The following is a 17,602-nucleotide window of genomic DNA, read 5'->3' as shown; positions in this document are numbered from 1 at the left end:
TACCTGAGCCCCATCTCTCTCCAGCGATGTCCACGAGTGTCAGACGTCTGGGACTTTCCTTCTGATTGGCTGAGACAGCAGCTTCACCATTGGCTCCTGCAGTCAGTTAGCCAAACATGGGGGAGAGAGCGAGCGGGTCAGGGCTTCGTGTCTGAATGGACACGGGGAGCTGTGACTCGGCTCGGGTGCCCCCATATCAAGCTGCTGGGATTGGGGGCACTCGACCGGAGGGCGGGGCCAGGAGCAGCGAAGAGGGACCTGAGAAGAGGAAGATCCAGGCTGCTCTGTGCAAATCTACTATACATAGGAGGCAAGTATAACATGTTTGTTATTTTTATTGAAAAAAAAAAAAAAAAAAAAAAACACAAGAGACTTTACAAATCACTTTAAGTTGGACAAATGCTCAAATTTCATTTGAATCTTGCGGATTCAGCCAAAACTTGAGCTGTGGTTCTCCCTGTCAGCACCTACAAACTCACCATTTATATTTTTCAATTGTTGGGCAAACAGTAAGGCTGCATTCACACTACAGTGTTGAATCACGGGCAGATTTGCCACGGATCTCGCATTTGAGATGCTATGCATTTGAATGACACCTCTAATTGCAGTGCGGATCTGCCGCAATTTTCGCGCAATAAAACATGCTGCAATTGCAGTAACCCGCATAGCGGGACGCATGTCGCCCAAAAATAGTTCAGGAGCTGCCGGCGTTTTGCCATTCACACCAAGGCACTGTCAGATCGCATCCAGATCAACTGCAAATCTGCCTGCGATTCAAAACACTGTAGTGTGGTGCAGCCTCAGTGCATACAATCAGATGAAGTCACTATTCATGTGTTCAGCAGTCAAAGGTCCCACTGGATGTGGAATTCAGTAGCATGGATGGAGTGACCTTTTAGATCTCTCGCACTCGGCTTGTGGGCTGAACAAAACAAATCATTGGGCCTGTAGCTTTAGGCATCAGTTTGTTGCACTTAATGTAAAGAAACTTCATAGCAAAAAAGAACTTAAAGGGTTTGTAAAAAGGTACATTTTTATTTTATTTTTTAAATAACAAACATGTCTATCCTGTGCAATGGAATCGGACAGAGCTGGTGGGAACCTCCTGTTTTCGGGTCGCCCGCTGGCGCTCCTGGCCTCTCCTCTTTGTCCAGTGGCCCATGGGGGCACTGGTTCATGCTCGCACCAGAGTCCTTCTGCTGCGTCCATTGACACAGAGGGACTCGGCCCTCGCTCTGTTGTCACTGGCTTTGATTGACGGCACTGAGAGCCAATGGCTCCCATTGCCCTGGCAAAGTCAGCAAGACCCAGGAGTGAGGGAATAAACAATCTGCGGACATGTACAGCGCTAGATCTAAAGTGGTCTTAGATAAGTAAAAGGGGGCTGAGGGGGCGATGCCGACACCTAAAGATTTTTTTACCTAAATGCAAGGAATGCATTAAGGTAAAACATTTTTAGACTTTAAAACCCCTTTAATTCTGAAAAGTGTTCTGTGGGGTTTTCTAAAATGACATAAAACAGATATGAAACATGTGCATTTCTTTTACCCGTTAAAAGGAAATACCAATCCCAACCTCCCCTTAGAACAAAACTGGTAAAATAGTTCATTGTGCTAAAATTCAAACGTACCTTCCCAAACCAGGTGATGGGGCTTGTGAATTACTGTAAGAGTTCTGTAAACAGAAAAAAGGACAACAAGAATATTAACCTAATGAGGGCATGGGCATTTAAAGAATTCATAAAGCATGCGCAATACATATTGTGGTACAGCAAATTAGACATGGCACAGACTAATTGTTAATTTTTTTTTTTAGCTGTATATAGGCTTTTTTTACGCACTGCAAAATCATTTTTGGAGTCCATTGAGGGACATAGGAAGTCATACTTTTGTATTATACTGCCTACATCCACAGGAGGAATGGACATTAACAAAAACTATAGGCCATCCCAGGATACCTCCTCCTACTACCAGCATGCTTTCTTTAGACTGGGGCATCAAGGTTCAACATACCTGATCCCATAAATCAAAGAGAGAAGGGGGGGGGGGGGGGCACATGTCTTCAAATCCTGCCAGGGCAGACATCTACTGTGCCAAACAAGGACTACCCAGGAAGAACCATAAGGAGGACTCGATTAGAAGTATCTTCAGAGAATAGCAGCGGCCCCTGAAATCCCTTAACTGCCCACTGTAGATTCACGTTGCTACTTTGATGTTAAATACTGTTGTTATGGAAGCAGATTGCCACAACCCCCAGTTGTTTCTTCAACAGTGGGCGATCTGCTTAAGTGGTTTCTGCAGTGGATTTGCCACAAGATCACTTATCGGTGGCAGAAGAGGTGCCCAGGTCATCTCCACACCTTACTGTATCCATCGGTAGTGGCGGAGACGATCCAATGCTGTCCTCCGAGAGGCAGAAAGTCAAGTGAGGGAATGATGGACCCCACGCGAATGACGGGGGGGGGGGGGACATCAAACGTTACTTCCACCCAATGGCCTTAAAGGGATCATTTTTTTTATTGCATTTAAGTGTAAATGTGAGATCTGACTTCTTTTTTGACCCCAGATATCACATTAAACAGGTCCTGTCATGCTTTTTTTCCCATTACAGGGGATGTTTACATTCCTTGTAAAAGAAATAAAAGTGATCCAAATATTTGTTTTAAAAGCTACACTAAAATTTTTTTTTAAAGCGCCCGTTCTCTATTCGCAGAAGCGAACGCACACGCAAGTCACGCCCGCATATGTAAACAGTGTTCACGCCTCACATGTGAGATATCGCTGCAATCGTTAGAACTAGAGCAATAATTCTAGCAAAGGCCCTCCTAACTCAAAACTGGTAACCTATAGAAATTTTTAAACGTCACCATGGAGATTTTTAGGTGTCATAGTTTGTCGCCATTCCACAAGCGGGCACAATTTTGATAGATAGCTGCAACTGCAGATACTAGCTTTAGCAGTGCTGTAGCAAAGAATCCTGATTGAATATTTGCAATAAAAAATAAATAGGTTTAAAACTTTTCCCAGACCTGTGCAAAGCAAACATCTACCTAGGACACTAACATTGGAGGTATGTGGTAGTAGAAAGGACTATTCAGGGATGACTTAAAGATTTTTTTTATTTTTTTTTGCCACTGTCCAATCATGCAGGTGGCAGTGACCCAAAAGTATATGACTTCTGCCCCTCAATGGATGAAAAAGAAAATGTAATTGCAGTCAATGAAAAGACGGTTTCACAAGGATTTCACAGATATGCAGCTCTTCTGCAAAACAACTGATCTTCAGAACATTTTAGAACTTGCTAAAGAAACTTAGTTCCTAATTTCCCAGTACAGCTGCTTACAACCATGGCAAACGAGTGATTTTTTAGCAAAATAGGTACAATGGCCAGCTACAGCAGCAATATTTCTGCTAGCTACAGATCACCAGTATGTAACTAGAGAGTCCTGTAGCTACTAGAAAGTTCTTAGCTGCCAATGTAAACATTTCTCAAAAAGTCCCATTAGTAGTTGAAAAAAAAACGGTTTGACTAAAGAAGCTATCTCTAGGTTTATGATGCTCATTCTGGGTGAGTTGAGAAGTGTAGCAGAAGTATCATTGTATACCAATGGCTCAAATCAGAACTGCTGAGAGGTCAGCAAAAAAAGTAGCCATACTTTGTCATCTCTCTACTTTAAGAGTGACACTAAACTGTAAACTGGAATTACAATTGTGTCCAATGAGCAAAGAGTTGACTCAGGAGGCTGAATCAGAAATCACCTAAGTCAACTCTCCTACCATGATGGGTGGCAGATGCGTGTGTGAAACAAGATTCACATACTAGAATTGAGAATATCAGGGTCCTGGACTGTCTGAGTAAAAAAGAGGTGCATACTGTAAAAAAAAAAAAAAAAAAAAAAAAATTGGACTTTCCTGTTAATACCATCTTCGAGTACCATCCAGGACACAGGCCGAGTATTTGTAGGTCCTGGGTTATAGTTTACTACCTTCAGGTGATTGGACACTGGCAAACTCTTGAGGACATGCCCCCTGGGTGCCTAACCCTACTGAACCCCAGGAGTCCTGAGTTTTGTAGAAAGCAATGCAGCGCAACCAAGCAATAGAAGGTAGTGTGGTCTTACCTGTAGTGTACTCCAAGCTATGGAACATACAGACAAGCTAGTCTAAGGTTCTTTATCTTAATTGTACAGTACCAGACACAAGCAATGTATTCATAGCTTCTGGGGGTCCCCAATCACTCAATGGGGAGGGGAAACGACTAGGCAAACATGATCTTGGAAGCATGTCCCTTGTGTAGGAATAAAGGCAGTCTTCCTGAGAAAAGCTGTTGCTTTGAGGCAGACTGATGGCTCCGACTACATCAAGGTAGTGAAGACTAATTTCCTTTAGGTAATATGAATCACGGCACAGAGGGAAGGACTATGTTCTTTGATGTGGAAGATGGATATCACCTTAGAAAGAAAAGATGGCCTTGGCATCAGACTACCGTATCTGTGAAAAATGGGGAATGGCTGCTTACCAGAGAAAGTCAGTAGCTCAGAGACATGTTTGACAAAACGGAATAGCAAACCAAAAAGGACACTGCAGAAGAGATAATCTAAGGATTTCCACAATGGTTTCAAAAATAGGATTTTTTTTGTCATACTTACCTGTAAAATCCTTTTTCATACATCATGGGACACAGGCCAATATTACCTACTGTATTATACGCCATCTCTAGGTGAATGGCCACTGGTAGACAAAGTCTTAGAAAGGAAGTGATCCCCTATATATCCCCTCCCATACAGGAAGTACATCAGTTTTGTAGAAAGCACTGAATTCTCAAAAAAGAGGGATGGGATCCCTGTGTCCCATGATGTACGCAGAGAAAAGGATTTTACAGGCAAGTATAACGAAACAAAATCCCATTTTCTTTCATACATCATGGGACACAGAGTTAGGCTAATATTCATTACCTACTGGGATACCCCAGAGCAACAGCCTTGAGGGGAGGGAGGCACCCTGCCAAACAACAGTCATCAGACCTTATAGGGCAGCCCGAAGTACATTGTGGCTAAAAGCCGAATCCTCGGCTGCTGGAACATCCACTTGATAAAATCTTGTGAACGTATGCACTGAAGACCAGGTAGCAGCATTACAAATCTGAGACACAAATACCCGATGGCGAAAAGCCCAGGAGGTTCCTACACCCCTGGTAGAATGAGCTCTTACCCTAAAGGGAGGAGCTTTACGTTTCAGACCATAGGCCTGAATGACCAATTGATGGACCCAATTGGCAATGGAAACTTTGGAAGCTGCCTGCCCCTTCTTGGGTCCTTTTGGTAAAACAAAAAAACAAGTCTGATCCTGGGATCTCAGCAGGGCTAGACAAACCTTGACTGCCCGGACAACGTCCAAGAAACGCAGTCTCTCTTCCGCTGAGAGAAAAAAGGCAAAATAATGTCCCGATTCAAATGAAAGGCTGACACCACTTTTGGCAAAAAGGATGGAACAGGTCGTAACACGACCCTGTCTTGAAGGATCAAGTATGGTTCCCTGCTCGAAAGGGCCGCCAGCACTGACATCCTTCTAGCCGAAGTGATGGCCATCTAGAAGGTTAGCTTGCGTGACAGCAAGTCTAATGGAACTAGGGGTGCGCCATCTTCACTGGTCTCAGGATTTGATTACGATTATCTGGTCAACGATTCGATTCCGCGATGCATCACGATTACCAATGAGCTCCCACTTCTGCTTGGGCCGCCTTGTTGGCCCTTCCACCCTGCAATCTTCTGAGACACATCACAGTTCCCAAAAGATTGCCCGGCTATGCAGGACAGCACAGCGAGACATGCACTCGTCCTGGACCATTGTTCTCCAATTGTCCGCAAAGTGTAGTAGCCTTGCCACCCACCCATTAGAGTGGGGGCATCCCCTCAAAATGAGGGCTTGGTGCTGGGTTTAGAAGAGTTTTGGACCCAGGACTTTCTAGCCCTGGGCCTTGCCCCCTGGCTCTAGCGCTGGAACTGCCTTGGAGCTGAGACACCTGAGGAAGCAGTCCCTGAAGTTTTAAAAAGAGAACGCCTGGTGCTTTTCTTCACAGGAAGTAAAGAAATCTTCCCTACGGAAAGCTTTTTGGATATATTTGTCCAAATCATCAAACAAAAGGAAGCTCGGCTGACCAGTTCTTAAGCCACAAATGTGCGTGCATATGTACAGACAAGAGAGCCAAACAAGAAACCTGCTGTATTGAATTCTTTAAGGCATCAACAGAAAAACACAGCATTTGAGGAAGATCTGTCTTATTTTCAGCAAGATCATACTCTTGGTTAGGCCTGTCAGGCTGTCTGACCTGATCCTTTAAGGACTGGCAGATACCAATTGTTGCAACAGCTGACTGAATAGCTGAACTGGCCAAAGCAAAAGGAGCCTTTAATGATGACTAGTTTTCTGTCAACGGCGTCTTAAGCCCTATGCGTTATCCACTGGACAAGTTATGTTCTTGTTCAAGGAAGAAACTGCTGCATTTAAGGCTGGGAAAAAGGGAAAACCTCTTTTGGGGGGGGGGGGGGGGGGGGGGGACAAAAATCCTGTCAGGATGTTCCCAATCAGCATACACCGCCCGTTCCAAAAGTGGGTGTAAGGGGAAGGCCTGTGCGGCCTGAAAAGGCCTCAGGGATCCCAAAGAGGACCCGGGGGAGGAGGGTTCAGTAACCTTTGCGAGAAGCAACTTTAAGGCAGAACAAACCATTTTGGGAAGAGTCTGGATCAAAGGTCTCTGCGACTGAGAGGCAGACACCAACTGAATATCTTCTAGTCCAGATTGCTCAGAAGCAGACTCATCCACCAGACCCTCCATAGAATTCTGAGTTCTTCCCCAGCCTCAACCTATTCCTGCTCCAAAGTAGGAGGCTCAGAGGGGGGGGGGGGGGGATCTGTCACGCTTCTTGGCCCACTGCGGGATGGAGGTAATCATGTCAGCAATCCTGTGCTCTAACCTGGCTAAGGCTTAGGGCAGTTCATCCTTGGTGATGAAGGGTGAAACAACAGCATTGACTGTAGGCACAGTGGCTCAGGTAGTCCAGATTACTCTGGTCTTTCAGGGGATACAACACTAAGGATGTGACTAGGTTTGTCAGGTACTATTGGTAACATAGGTGTGCCCTTTCCTGTAGTGTTAATCTGCTCCTCTTTTTTGAAGACATTACAAGCCACAAAAAGGGAGTACCTGGGTGTAGTATTAATACACCTCAGAGGGGAGACCTTTTAACAGGGCTCACCATGCCCCTAAGCAACAATCCTGCTAAGCACCTTAGCCTGCCATGCAACACCTGGTGACTCTCGTGACCCGGGTTCGGAGAAATTAACCGCTGAAAATGCCTGGTTCAGAGACTGCTCTGTGTCCCACAGCTGCCTTCTGGAAGCACCGCATGCTTGGCAAAAACAGCCAGACACAAGCAAAAGGGTACTCTTTGCAAACACCCACAGCTAGTCCAAAACCCTGTGTGGTCACCGCACGTGGGTGTCTAGCCTCTAGCTAGCTTGACTGATTTTTACAATCACTGGGACATCCCACAATAAGCAAAAAAGGGGGTTTCACTTACCCATTCAGGCACAGGGCAGCTTAGAAACCATCTTCACCCATCTCGGTGGGTTCCTGTCACTTGAGGACCTTTAAGGACTGGGTGCCCTGTTTAGGGCCCACTCCCTTGGACCCGTACAGCACCCTGCAGGAATGCCTTAGCTCAGTGGTGTCCAGGATTCCACTATGCAGGGTCCAGTGCCCAGAGGTTGCATTACAGGCAAAACCTTGCAGAATCTTGCATCTTCTTTTCGAGGCTCGGGTACCCTTTACCCAAGCATATAGAGCCTGTGTCAAATGGACCTGATCGGTCAATCCCTTTATTCATTTTAAGAACCGTTTGTGGGATTAGAGACCTGAGGCTCAGAGAGCTCAAACAAAATGTTCCCATCCACCTTGCAGACACTGGTAAAAAAAAAAATGATGTACTTGCTGTATGGGAGGGGTTATATAGGGGATAACTTCCCGTCTGTCTACCAGTGCCCATTAACCTAGAGATGGCGTATAACCCAGTAGGTAAAATTAGCCTGTGTCCCATGATGTATGAAAAAGAAATGTGGTTTCTGCAGGGCAGATATAATCAGATTAAGGTCCCAAGGAAGCAAAAGGTGCTGTAAGGTGGGCTTCATTTGAGATATACCTTGAATAATGAGAGAGGGGTAGGCCAGAGATGTTTGAAATTAAAAAAAGGACACAACTGAAACCTGTCCTTTCAGAGTGCTTTAAGTTGATGTAAACCCGAAAAAAATTTTATTTTTTGTTGATGTCATAATGTAGAGTATAAGGTTTATTTGAGCCCAGTCTTGCCACAAAGAGTTAATCCAGCTCTGAGCAATACTCTTATTGTTCAGTGAGATAAATCTTGACAAAGAGAAAAACGTTGTCAAATCCTTCCCCTTGCGGTGAGTGACAGGTGATTTACATATCTCGTGCACTAGCCTAAGAGACATGCATTATTTTTTAATTCCCTCCCACTCCTTTCTTCTGCTGCTCTGCCAGAATTGGTTCACACCAGGCAAAGGATTGGATATTTGTGAAAGTGGGTTTTTTAGGTCCTTTAGGACCTGGGCTTCAATAGTCATGCAATTAATACCAGTGACTCAGCATGTCTGGCTGTTAGGAAGAGGCCAGGGGTATTCTCTTAGCAGCTCAAGTAAGACTGTGTCCCAGATTCCTCTGGGCCAATTTGGTGCAATGAGAACCGCTAGTTTCTGCTGTTGCTCTATTTTGTGGAGCAGGCAAGGTAGGATTTGCAATGGAGGGAAGACCAGGGAAATAAAGCATCCAGTACTAGTGCATCCTTGGTCCTGACTTGAGGTAACTTGTTGAATCTGGGAGCCAAGATATGCACCATCCATGGTAACCATTTCTGACATCAAGTTAAGAGGTGGGGGTGAAGGGACCATTCTCCTGGGTCCAGGAGGTAATAGCTGAGGTAATCCACTTCTGGGATGTGGAAAACATATTTCTGGAGTGTTTCTTCATCCATGCCAAGGCATTGTCTGATTGCATCCCGATATGGTGTCCCTGCAAAAAAAAAGGGGGGGGCTCCAGAGCTCCAGAGTCATCCATATTGCTACGAGATCCAGGATATTGAAGGGGATCTTAGCTTTCACTAATGACCATGTTCGCTGAACTGTGATGGATTGGAACCCCCCTCCCCAGCGTGAAAGACCGCCATCTATCTTTATCGATTGACAGAAGCAAGGACCTCCCACATTGAGACTGGGCTGGAGATTCAGATCTAGGGAATTCCTTGCTTGGCGAGATAGGACCATAGGTAGGGCAAAAGAAGTAGCCATATTGTTACATGACTACAAGATGTTGTGTTGGAGAGGTCTCAAATTAAATTGGGCAATTGGAACAGCCTCGAAAAGGAGGCCACCATGAAGCCTAGAACTCTCTATCAAGGAGATAACAGAGGCATGTCTTCTTGATCTCAATCCTGAGCACAAAATTCTGAAAGGCTGCAGTTGAAAGAATTTTGCTTAGGCTGTGTCTAGAATTAGACCCAAGTATGCCAAAGGAAGCTGATCACCCAATTGAAAGCCTGACGCATCTGAATTCTTCTATGGATGTTTTCAGATTGTTGGAAGGGAGATGGGTTCTTCAGAAAAAAGGATGTCTAGATAACTTTAGGAGTCCAAAGTTTTTATTGTTTAATGTGTTACAACAAGATTGCTAATGAGATTTGGGGCCACAGGGCCCCTTTCATCAATCCCTTGCCACTTCTATTGTGAACACCAGCATTTACCCTTGTTTATAACATCTTGGGCCTGCAGATCAGTCTGCTTGGGAGTACTTTTGAGTCCACTTACCATTCTGCCACTTTAACCAGACCTGATGCAAGGAGATTGTGTGGGTCCCAAAACAAGTTGGCTGCCTTTTGTCCTGCTTGTTGTAACCAGTTGAACAAGACTTTGGACTCCTAATGATTTTTCAAATCCTATGGCATTTGAGCCACCGACAATGATAGCTGTAATAAAGCTGGCATTTGTCCAAAGCACAGTGACAAAGTAGTTGCAAAAACATCTGCCTTAGCCAGGTAGGATGCCAGCTGCATACCCATGATCGAGCTAAAATTGGATGCAAAGACCAGTGTTAAAATAGGGTCCTGCTCCCATGCAAGTGTAGCCTCATCACAATGAGCGTTGGGTGGGGCTTCAGCAGAGTGAATGCTTACCAAGTTTTTGCCGTAGCTCCCTGCTTTTGCCATTTAGTATAATCCCTTGTGGGTTATATACAGAGCAAGGTGCAGAAATAGGGTAAGCATGTCTGAGAAGGAGTATGCACCAACCCGGTTGCAGACCGCCTTGTAGCAAAGTCCTCATAGCAAAAAAGTGTGAGAAAGTGCCAGAGTACCTTATAAAGGCAGAAGTGGCACTAAGTGTGTGACCTGTGGATGATGTAATACCTCCGTGGCTGAATTGTAGCACAAAGATTGAGAAGTTTACATTGTAAAATTGAATAATTTGCAAACAGTCCTTTTTTTTATTACAGTAATGGTGAAAGATTTAGGGGGACCCTGTCTTACCACATTGTTGGTACCAATATAGGGTCCAGGCTTTGACCATCACAGTGGCCATATCCCCCAAGAGGTCTTTAGGGCCTGAGTTCCACAGAGATGGTCCACAGCCCGCCACCTATATATTCTGTGTGGCTAACTACATGCTTTGCACAAATTATCGAGATGAGCACTCATGCAGGATCCAACTACCAGAGCAACATTACAGGCAGTCCTCACATCATGGGGTCCAGGTATGGTTCTCAAGGTTAACACTTATCTGGATGCACTGCTGACAAGCATGGAATCAGGTATGTGCTCTTGACAGCCCCCGGTGGTGACTATAGTCATGACAACATTTACTTTAAAGGAGAAAACCCACAAGAATTAGAAAAAATTCCTTAGGAATCTCCCTTACCTTATCCAGCTGCAGGGTTCTGTGGTAACAGACCCAAGCTCCACCACTCACGGTGGGCTCTGTTAAAAAAACCTTCAGGGACTGGGGCCCCCTTTTTATCGGGGGATCCACAGCCCTGGGCCTGTAAAACACCCAGCCAGGAATATGGCTGAAAAAAAACAAATACTGGATCCCATGGTCCAGCTCTCTAAAAAGAGAAGCGTTACAGGAAACCTAGTTTCTTCGGACACTAGGCTCGGGTACCATTCAATTCGGCCTGGAAAAGACACTTTGACTGGAACCGGTTGCATAGCTTGCCCCAGCAAGGAATATTCCAGCAAAACTCAGCACATCTTTACCCTTGACCAACACCTAACATACTGGCAAAAAAACTGAGGTACTCCCAGTAAGGGGAGGGGTTATATGGGGAATTGAAGTTCCTGTTTAGGGTGTGCCAATGTCCATCACCTGAAGGTGCCATATAACCCATACAGTAATTACTGTGGCTCTGTTTCTCATGAAGTACGATAAAGAAATTGATTCAAGATTTAATTTAAGAATCCAAAGAGAAAATAAATAGGTAAGCTAAAGGTGATTTCTCCAGAAGCACACTAGCAAATACCAGAGGATTTGTGGGAGTAGGGTTATATTAGGAATGCCCAGTATCCAAACACCTGAAGGTACCAGCCTACAAAACCCATGGTCTATAAATACTCAGTCCATGTCCTGTACGATTAGGATATGCACTTATTCTTTTTACCCCATTTTCCTGACCCAACAACCTCCACTATAAATTGATACTTACCCTGATCCAACTGCTTTGGCTTTGTGGTTTGTTTACATCCAGCTTCAAAAATCTTCACTACTCTGGCCACATCTGCATACTACCGCCCAACAAACCTCGATGGGCCTGTGAGCCAATGCCTGAAATGCTCACACTATCCCATAGAGGTCTATGGGGCATTTAATGCACAGATGGAGCCAGGAGGGTTGAGACTTGCAGTGATGGATGTAAGCAATCAGCAAAGCTGCACAGGAGTATTCTGAATGCAGTGGGCCTGTGCACAGATACCTGTGCACAAGAAAACCTATTCACAAATAGTCCAAAATTGCCCTCTCGAGTTTCTCACACAGACAGACGACCAGTCTTTTTTAGTCCTAACCCCTCAACCTGCACAAAAAAGAAAACTAGAAGAGGCAGAAGAGGGGGGAGAAGAAACAAAACCCAAAGAAAAGTTTGCCAAACTATAAAAATCTACAACCCTTCTTCACATACCCTGGTCCCAGATGAAATCTCTCTACTTAATAAAGGACTCAACTTCGCACCCACCAGCCAGCCCAACCCTTTCACTTTATTTGTGGATCTAAACAAATTTATACGTAATCTCACAGTGAAACGCTTTTTCAATATCAAATCCAATAAGGAAAATCCCAACAATACCACAATACCCAGTATGTACAATACCTCTCCTTTATGTACAAAAGATATATACCAAGATGATCCCTGCCTAGCCATTTTGGAAGAATTATACAATATGAATGAAGACCCCGCCGTCACCACCATTAGTCTCTCAGACACTTCTTGCATTTATTATCAACCAGATTCCCCCCCAATAAAACACACTTCTCTTAGGCCAAAATCCATCTTCAACCCCAGCCAGGCAAAAGGCCCTTACATACAAAGTTTCTACCAGGTTGTGTATGCAGATATCAAACGACTTTGTAAATTAAGGCCACCCCCCTCCCCCCTGTATCACCACAGGAACAACCTCACCCCACAAGAAGCCCGGGCTCTCCAAAGTCTAGCAAAAAATAACTCTATTGTCATCAAAACAGCAGACAAAAGAGGTGGCATAGTAATCCAGAATTCGGAAGACTATCTAAATGAGGCCAACAGACTACTCTCCGATAACACATACAAGCCCTTAAAAAGTGACCCGCTCCCCCTCTTCTCTATAGAAGCTGAAGCACTCATAAAACGAGCCCTTGGAGATAATATTATTACAAAAGCAGAAGCTTCCTTTCTATCCAAAACATATTATAACACTCCCTATTTCTATCACCTTCCCAAAATACATAAAAATTCAGAGAATCCCCCGGGGAGACCAATTGTTGCCGCAATGGAAAGTATAACCAGCCCCTTTTCTATCTACATTGACCATTTCCTGCAACCACTGGCACAGAATCTCCAAACTTACATACGAGATGGTACACACCTACTAGAGATCCTAAAAACCTACTCCTGGGAGCCCACCTACCAATGGGTGTCCTTAGATGTCAATTCCCTCTATACTTCAATTCCCCATGCTGTTGGCCTTCAGGCAGTAAAACACTTCTTAGCCCTAGACCCATCCCTAAAAACTGCACAAGCAGAGTTTATCTTAGATTCCACAAAGTTCTGCCTCACCCACAACTACTTCTCCTTCAATAAAAAATTCTACTTACAAACCCAAGGGACAGCTATGGGTGCCAATTTTGCACCTAGCTATGCAAACCTGACAATGGGCTTCTGGGAAACTCTTTACATTTGGAACAACAATCCATATACAGAGCATATTATATACATAGGTCGCTATATAGATGATATTATCATCATATGGGACAACACCGGACCACCCATAGACCACTTCGTCTCACACTGTAACGCTAATGATCTAGGCCTATCTTTCACTTTTGAAGCCAGTCCAGATACCTTACCCTTTTTAGATCTTGAACTCTGTCATATCAATAAAACCATCTTCGCAAGAAACCACATAAAACCCACTGCAGGAAATTCATATTTACACTTCCAAAGTTGCCACCACCCAAGGTGGATCACCAATATCCCAAAGAGTCAATTTAATCGTTTAAAACGAAATTGTACTCACAACTCAGATTATATCGAGCAGGGCACTCTGTTTAAAAGAAAATTTGAAGACAAAGGCTATCCCCCCACCCTAGTAGATGAAGCCTTCACCAAATTCCTGGACACCCAGCCAGTAACACACCCGGTCACACCCCAACCACATGAAACCACACCGAACAAACCGACTGTCCATTCCCAAACTCACAGCACCAGATTCATTACTCAATATCACTCCCAACACAAAAAAATGGAAAAAATCTTCAAAAACCATTGGAGTATCCTTCTAGAAGACCCTCTGTTAAAAACCTCCATAACAGATACCCCCAAGATAACATATCGTAGAGCACGCAACATAAAAAGTTTTATCGCCCCGAGCAAATTAAAAACCGATAACAAACCAAAGCCACTCAGGACATTCCTCACCCTGAAGGGCATGTACCAATGCAAGAAACAAAAATGTCTCACCTGTAAATTTGTCCAACACCGCCAAAAATCTTTTACGACAAAGGGCAACACATACCAACTAAAAGAGTTCTACAACTGCTCCTCTGAGTTTGTAATATATGCAATCCGCTGCCCTTGCAATCTACTTTATATAGGGCGTACCATTCGTACCCTAAGAAAAAGGTTTGGCGAACATCGCCGATCAGTAGAAGGGGACTCCAATCTCACTATCCCACGACACTTTAAAGAACACCATCAAGGGTCCACAGAGGGCATGCAAGTATGGGCCCTTGAACAGATACCTGGATCCTTCCCCCTCGCAGAACGTTTCAAACGTCTCTGCGAGAGGGAAACTTTTTGGATATATACGTTAGACACCCTCACGCCTGGAGGCCTCAACGAGGACATAGAAACCAACTCAGTTGTCTAATTTTTACCCATCACACTTTTTCCATGAGATTTTTTAATGAGACTTAAAATTGCTTAGCCGCCCCCGCCCCCCCCTCCCCTTCCCCCCCCCCCCCCCGCCCTCACCTCCACAAATCAGTATCCACGCGCCTTTTTCTGATCCCACTATAAGTGGGTTCACACACGTACGAGTGCGTGTGCATGCGTATGTATGTGTATGTGTGTATGTGTGTATGTGTGTATATATATATATATATATATATATGTATATGTATGTGTATGTGTATGTTCTGCTCTAACATCCACGTCTCATTTTAACACCATTTTATTGTATTTTACAGTACCAAATTCTCACAATATCAAATCCTATCAATATACATGTCTCTCACCATGTTATGTCATAATACCCACCATAGAAATATACCTTCAGCAATTTAATTAACAATTTTTTGCCCCTTTTTCATTTTAATTTTATTTTTATTCCTAGTTCTATTTTTATTTTTATCTTTATTTTTATTGTTTTTTTTATTGTTATTTTTATTCCTATTGTAATTTTATCCTTATTTTTACCTCTATTTTTATTGATTCTTTATATATTTTTTAGATATAAAAAATTTCTTTTATATATATATATATATATATATATATATATATATATATATATATATATATATATATATATATATATATATATATATATTTTCTTTATATGTATTTTCTATGTATTTTTTCAATTTTTAACAACCTTCTTTTAATTCTTGCAAAATCCACTTCTATTTTATACCTTTAACAAGTATTTTCATAATTTTTTAAAACAATTAAATAAATAAAAAAGTTCCAACTCTTATCACTTTTTCCCACATCTTGTCCACACTATCCAACTTGTATACACATACATTGATGGACACACACACAATAATCACATACAACCAGCCTGCAACACATGAGCAATCAACACCATGCTTTGGTCGGAACAGCTCCGCCCCATAAGGTGGAACCTAAACGACTAATTAGAACTGCCCCCTTTCCCTATTTAAACCACTCCAAACATAGTAACCCAGATGCCTGATGAAGGAGCACGCATGCTCCGAACGCGTGCAACGTAAACCACAACGAAACGTCATCGCAGTGCGCCCCTCAACATAACAACGAACGGACGAACGGACCTCCCTGACGCTGTTACACCAAGCCGTGCGACGCTGGGAACCACCGGCGCCACCGGACGAGAGATACAGCCGAACGAGTTACCGCTTCTCCTCGAGAGCCCTGCGATGCCCTCTAGATACATGATGTGCCTGAAACCTTCTGGTAGAGTGTGAGTGCATAACTTCACAAATTAAATGTCTTTGATTCAACAATACTGCACTTAGATTGGCGCTGTTTTTTCTTCTGTTTATAAGTTGGGCTCCCTTTCCTCAAAGAAAATGGAGAATGTACAGCACAGTGTAAGGAATGAGGTGGTGCTGAATAACAAATGTACAAAATGGGTAAAAAGCACATGTATTGTGCTGTAAACCAGGGGTCCCCAACCCCCGGGCCACGGACCAGTGCTGGGCACCCAAAATACTATTCCCTTCCCTCTCTGTGGTCACGAAGAAAGTAAATGGGATGGGAGGAGAGCCGAGCCAGTGACAGGATCCCATAGCACTGGCGAGACCCAGGCTCTAACCCACCCGTCCCCTAAGCTGATAAGCTGCATCTCCACCGCAGTGACAGGCTGAAATCACAAACCCCCCCCCCCCCGGGAAATAAGCTGCATCCACCCTCCAACATGACATGCTGCAAGCACCACTGCCCCACCAGTTGACAAGCTACAACCAACAACCCCAACCAGTCCATGCAACCAGTACTTACATTCTACTAAAATAACAATCACTTACTTTCAGGTGCTCAGTTAATGTTTTGGAATACTTCAATGCACTCTCCTTCTTCAGTTTAAACAACCTCAAGTACAGAAGAGACTGACACCTGAGACTGTAGGGACAGACAACAAAAAGTTTAAACGATGTTACAGACTACCAAAAACAGAAGGACAATTTCTTTTATTTATTGGTCACTGAGATAATCAATTAGATTTGGGTTCCTACGCAAGTAAACAATTTGTGTTCTTTATACTAAGTTAGAGCAGGGGGGAAATTATACAGCAAACTCACCCAAAGACTGGTAAGCTGCAAAATGGTTGTTGTTGGGTTAACATACATTGTGTTCCCTATTAACTCTGCTTTCATTGTTATAGGAGTCACAGCAATGTATAACAGAAAGAAAGTATGCAGACACTAAATTGGGCCAGACAAGAACATGTCATCTGACTATATATATATCAGTTTTGTATTTTTATTACCTCTAATAATAACCCTCAACATTAAAATATGAATATAAAATATAGAAACTGGGCTGATTAACTGAAGGAGTTGAGAATTTTTACATACAAAATGGGTACTATTTACTTCAATTATCCAATTAATTACATATTAAATAAGTAAACAGGAGTTTTCTTTTCACATGTTAGATAACTGAAGCCAATATACATGCAATTTATTGTGTGAAGATTCTGAACTGCTTTAGTAAACCAGCCTCAGTGTTTTTAAAATCTCACACACTGAGAAGTTTAACATTAAAGCGGAGTTCCACCCATAAAATTAATGTTACAAAAATGCTCAGCATTCTCCCTCCCAACATTAGGAAAATAATTTTTCTTTTTACTCCCTTTAACTGCTGTTGATATGGGGTCCCTTCTATTCTGCCACTTCCGGTCAACGGCGATTATCATCATTTCCCTCTGCACCTGTGCTCCTGTGAGAAGTGCGTCATCCTTTCCTAGGAGTCGGTGGGCAGTGCTGAGGGCTAGCATTGCGTTAGAAGATTCCTTTCCCTGCGCCCTGTGTATACAGAGCACGCGTGAGATCAGGAGGTGCATGCTGGGGTATCCAGCATCACCATATCCGGA

General features: G+C 43.5%; 1 protein-coding gene across 3 annotated transcripts in view; it reads right to left on the bottom strand.

The window, feature by feature from the left end:
• AFF4 (ALF transcription elongation factor 4) overlaps positions 1-17,602 on the bottom strand; it is a 207,645-nt gene that overhangs the window by 15,271 nt on the left and 174,772 nt on the right. For all 3 annotated transcript variants that reach the window (XM_077473202.1, XM_077473203.1, XM_077473204.1), the window contains 2 exons: positions 16,536-16,629; positions 1,631-1,674 (listed from right to left, as the gene is read on the bottom strand). In XM_077473202.1, the coding sequence (XP_077329328.1) occupies positions 1,631-1,674; positions 16,536-16,629 (138 nt within the window). The remainder of the gene's footprint in view (positions 1-1,630; positions 1,675-16,535; positions 16,630-17,602) is intronic.

Source organism: Lithobates pipiens, unplaced genomic scaffold (genome assembly GCF_037356315.1).
Source record: "Lithobates pipiens isolate NorthernLeopardFrog02 unplaced genomic scaffold, aLitPip1_a1.2 Scaffold_8, whole genome shotgun sequence".
NCBI lineage: Eukaryota > Metazoa > Chordata > Amphibia > Anura > Ranidae > Lithobates > Lithobates pipiens.
The sequence above is the reverse complement of the archived record's forward strand: the minus strand, read 5'-3'. Positions and strand labels throughout refer to the sequence as shown.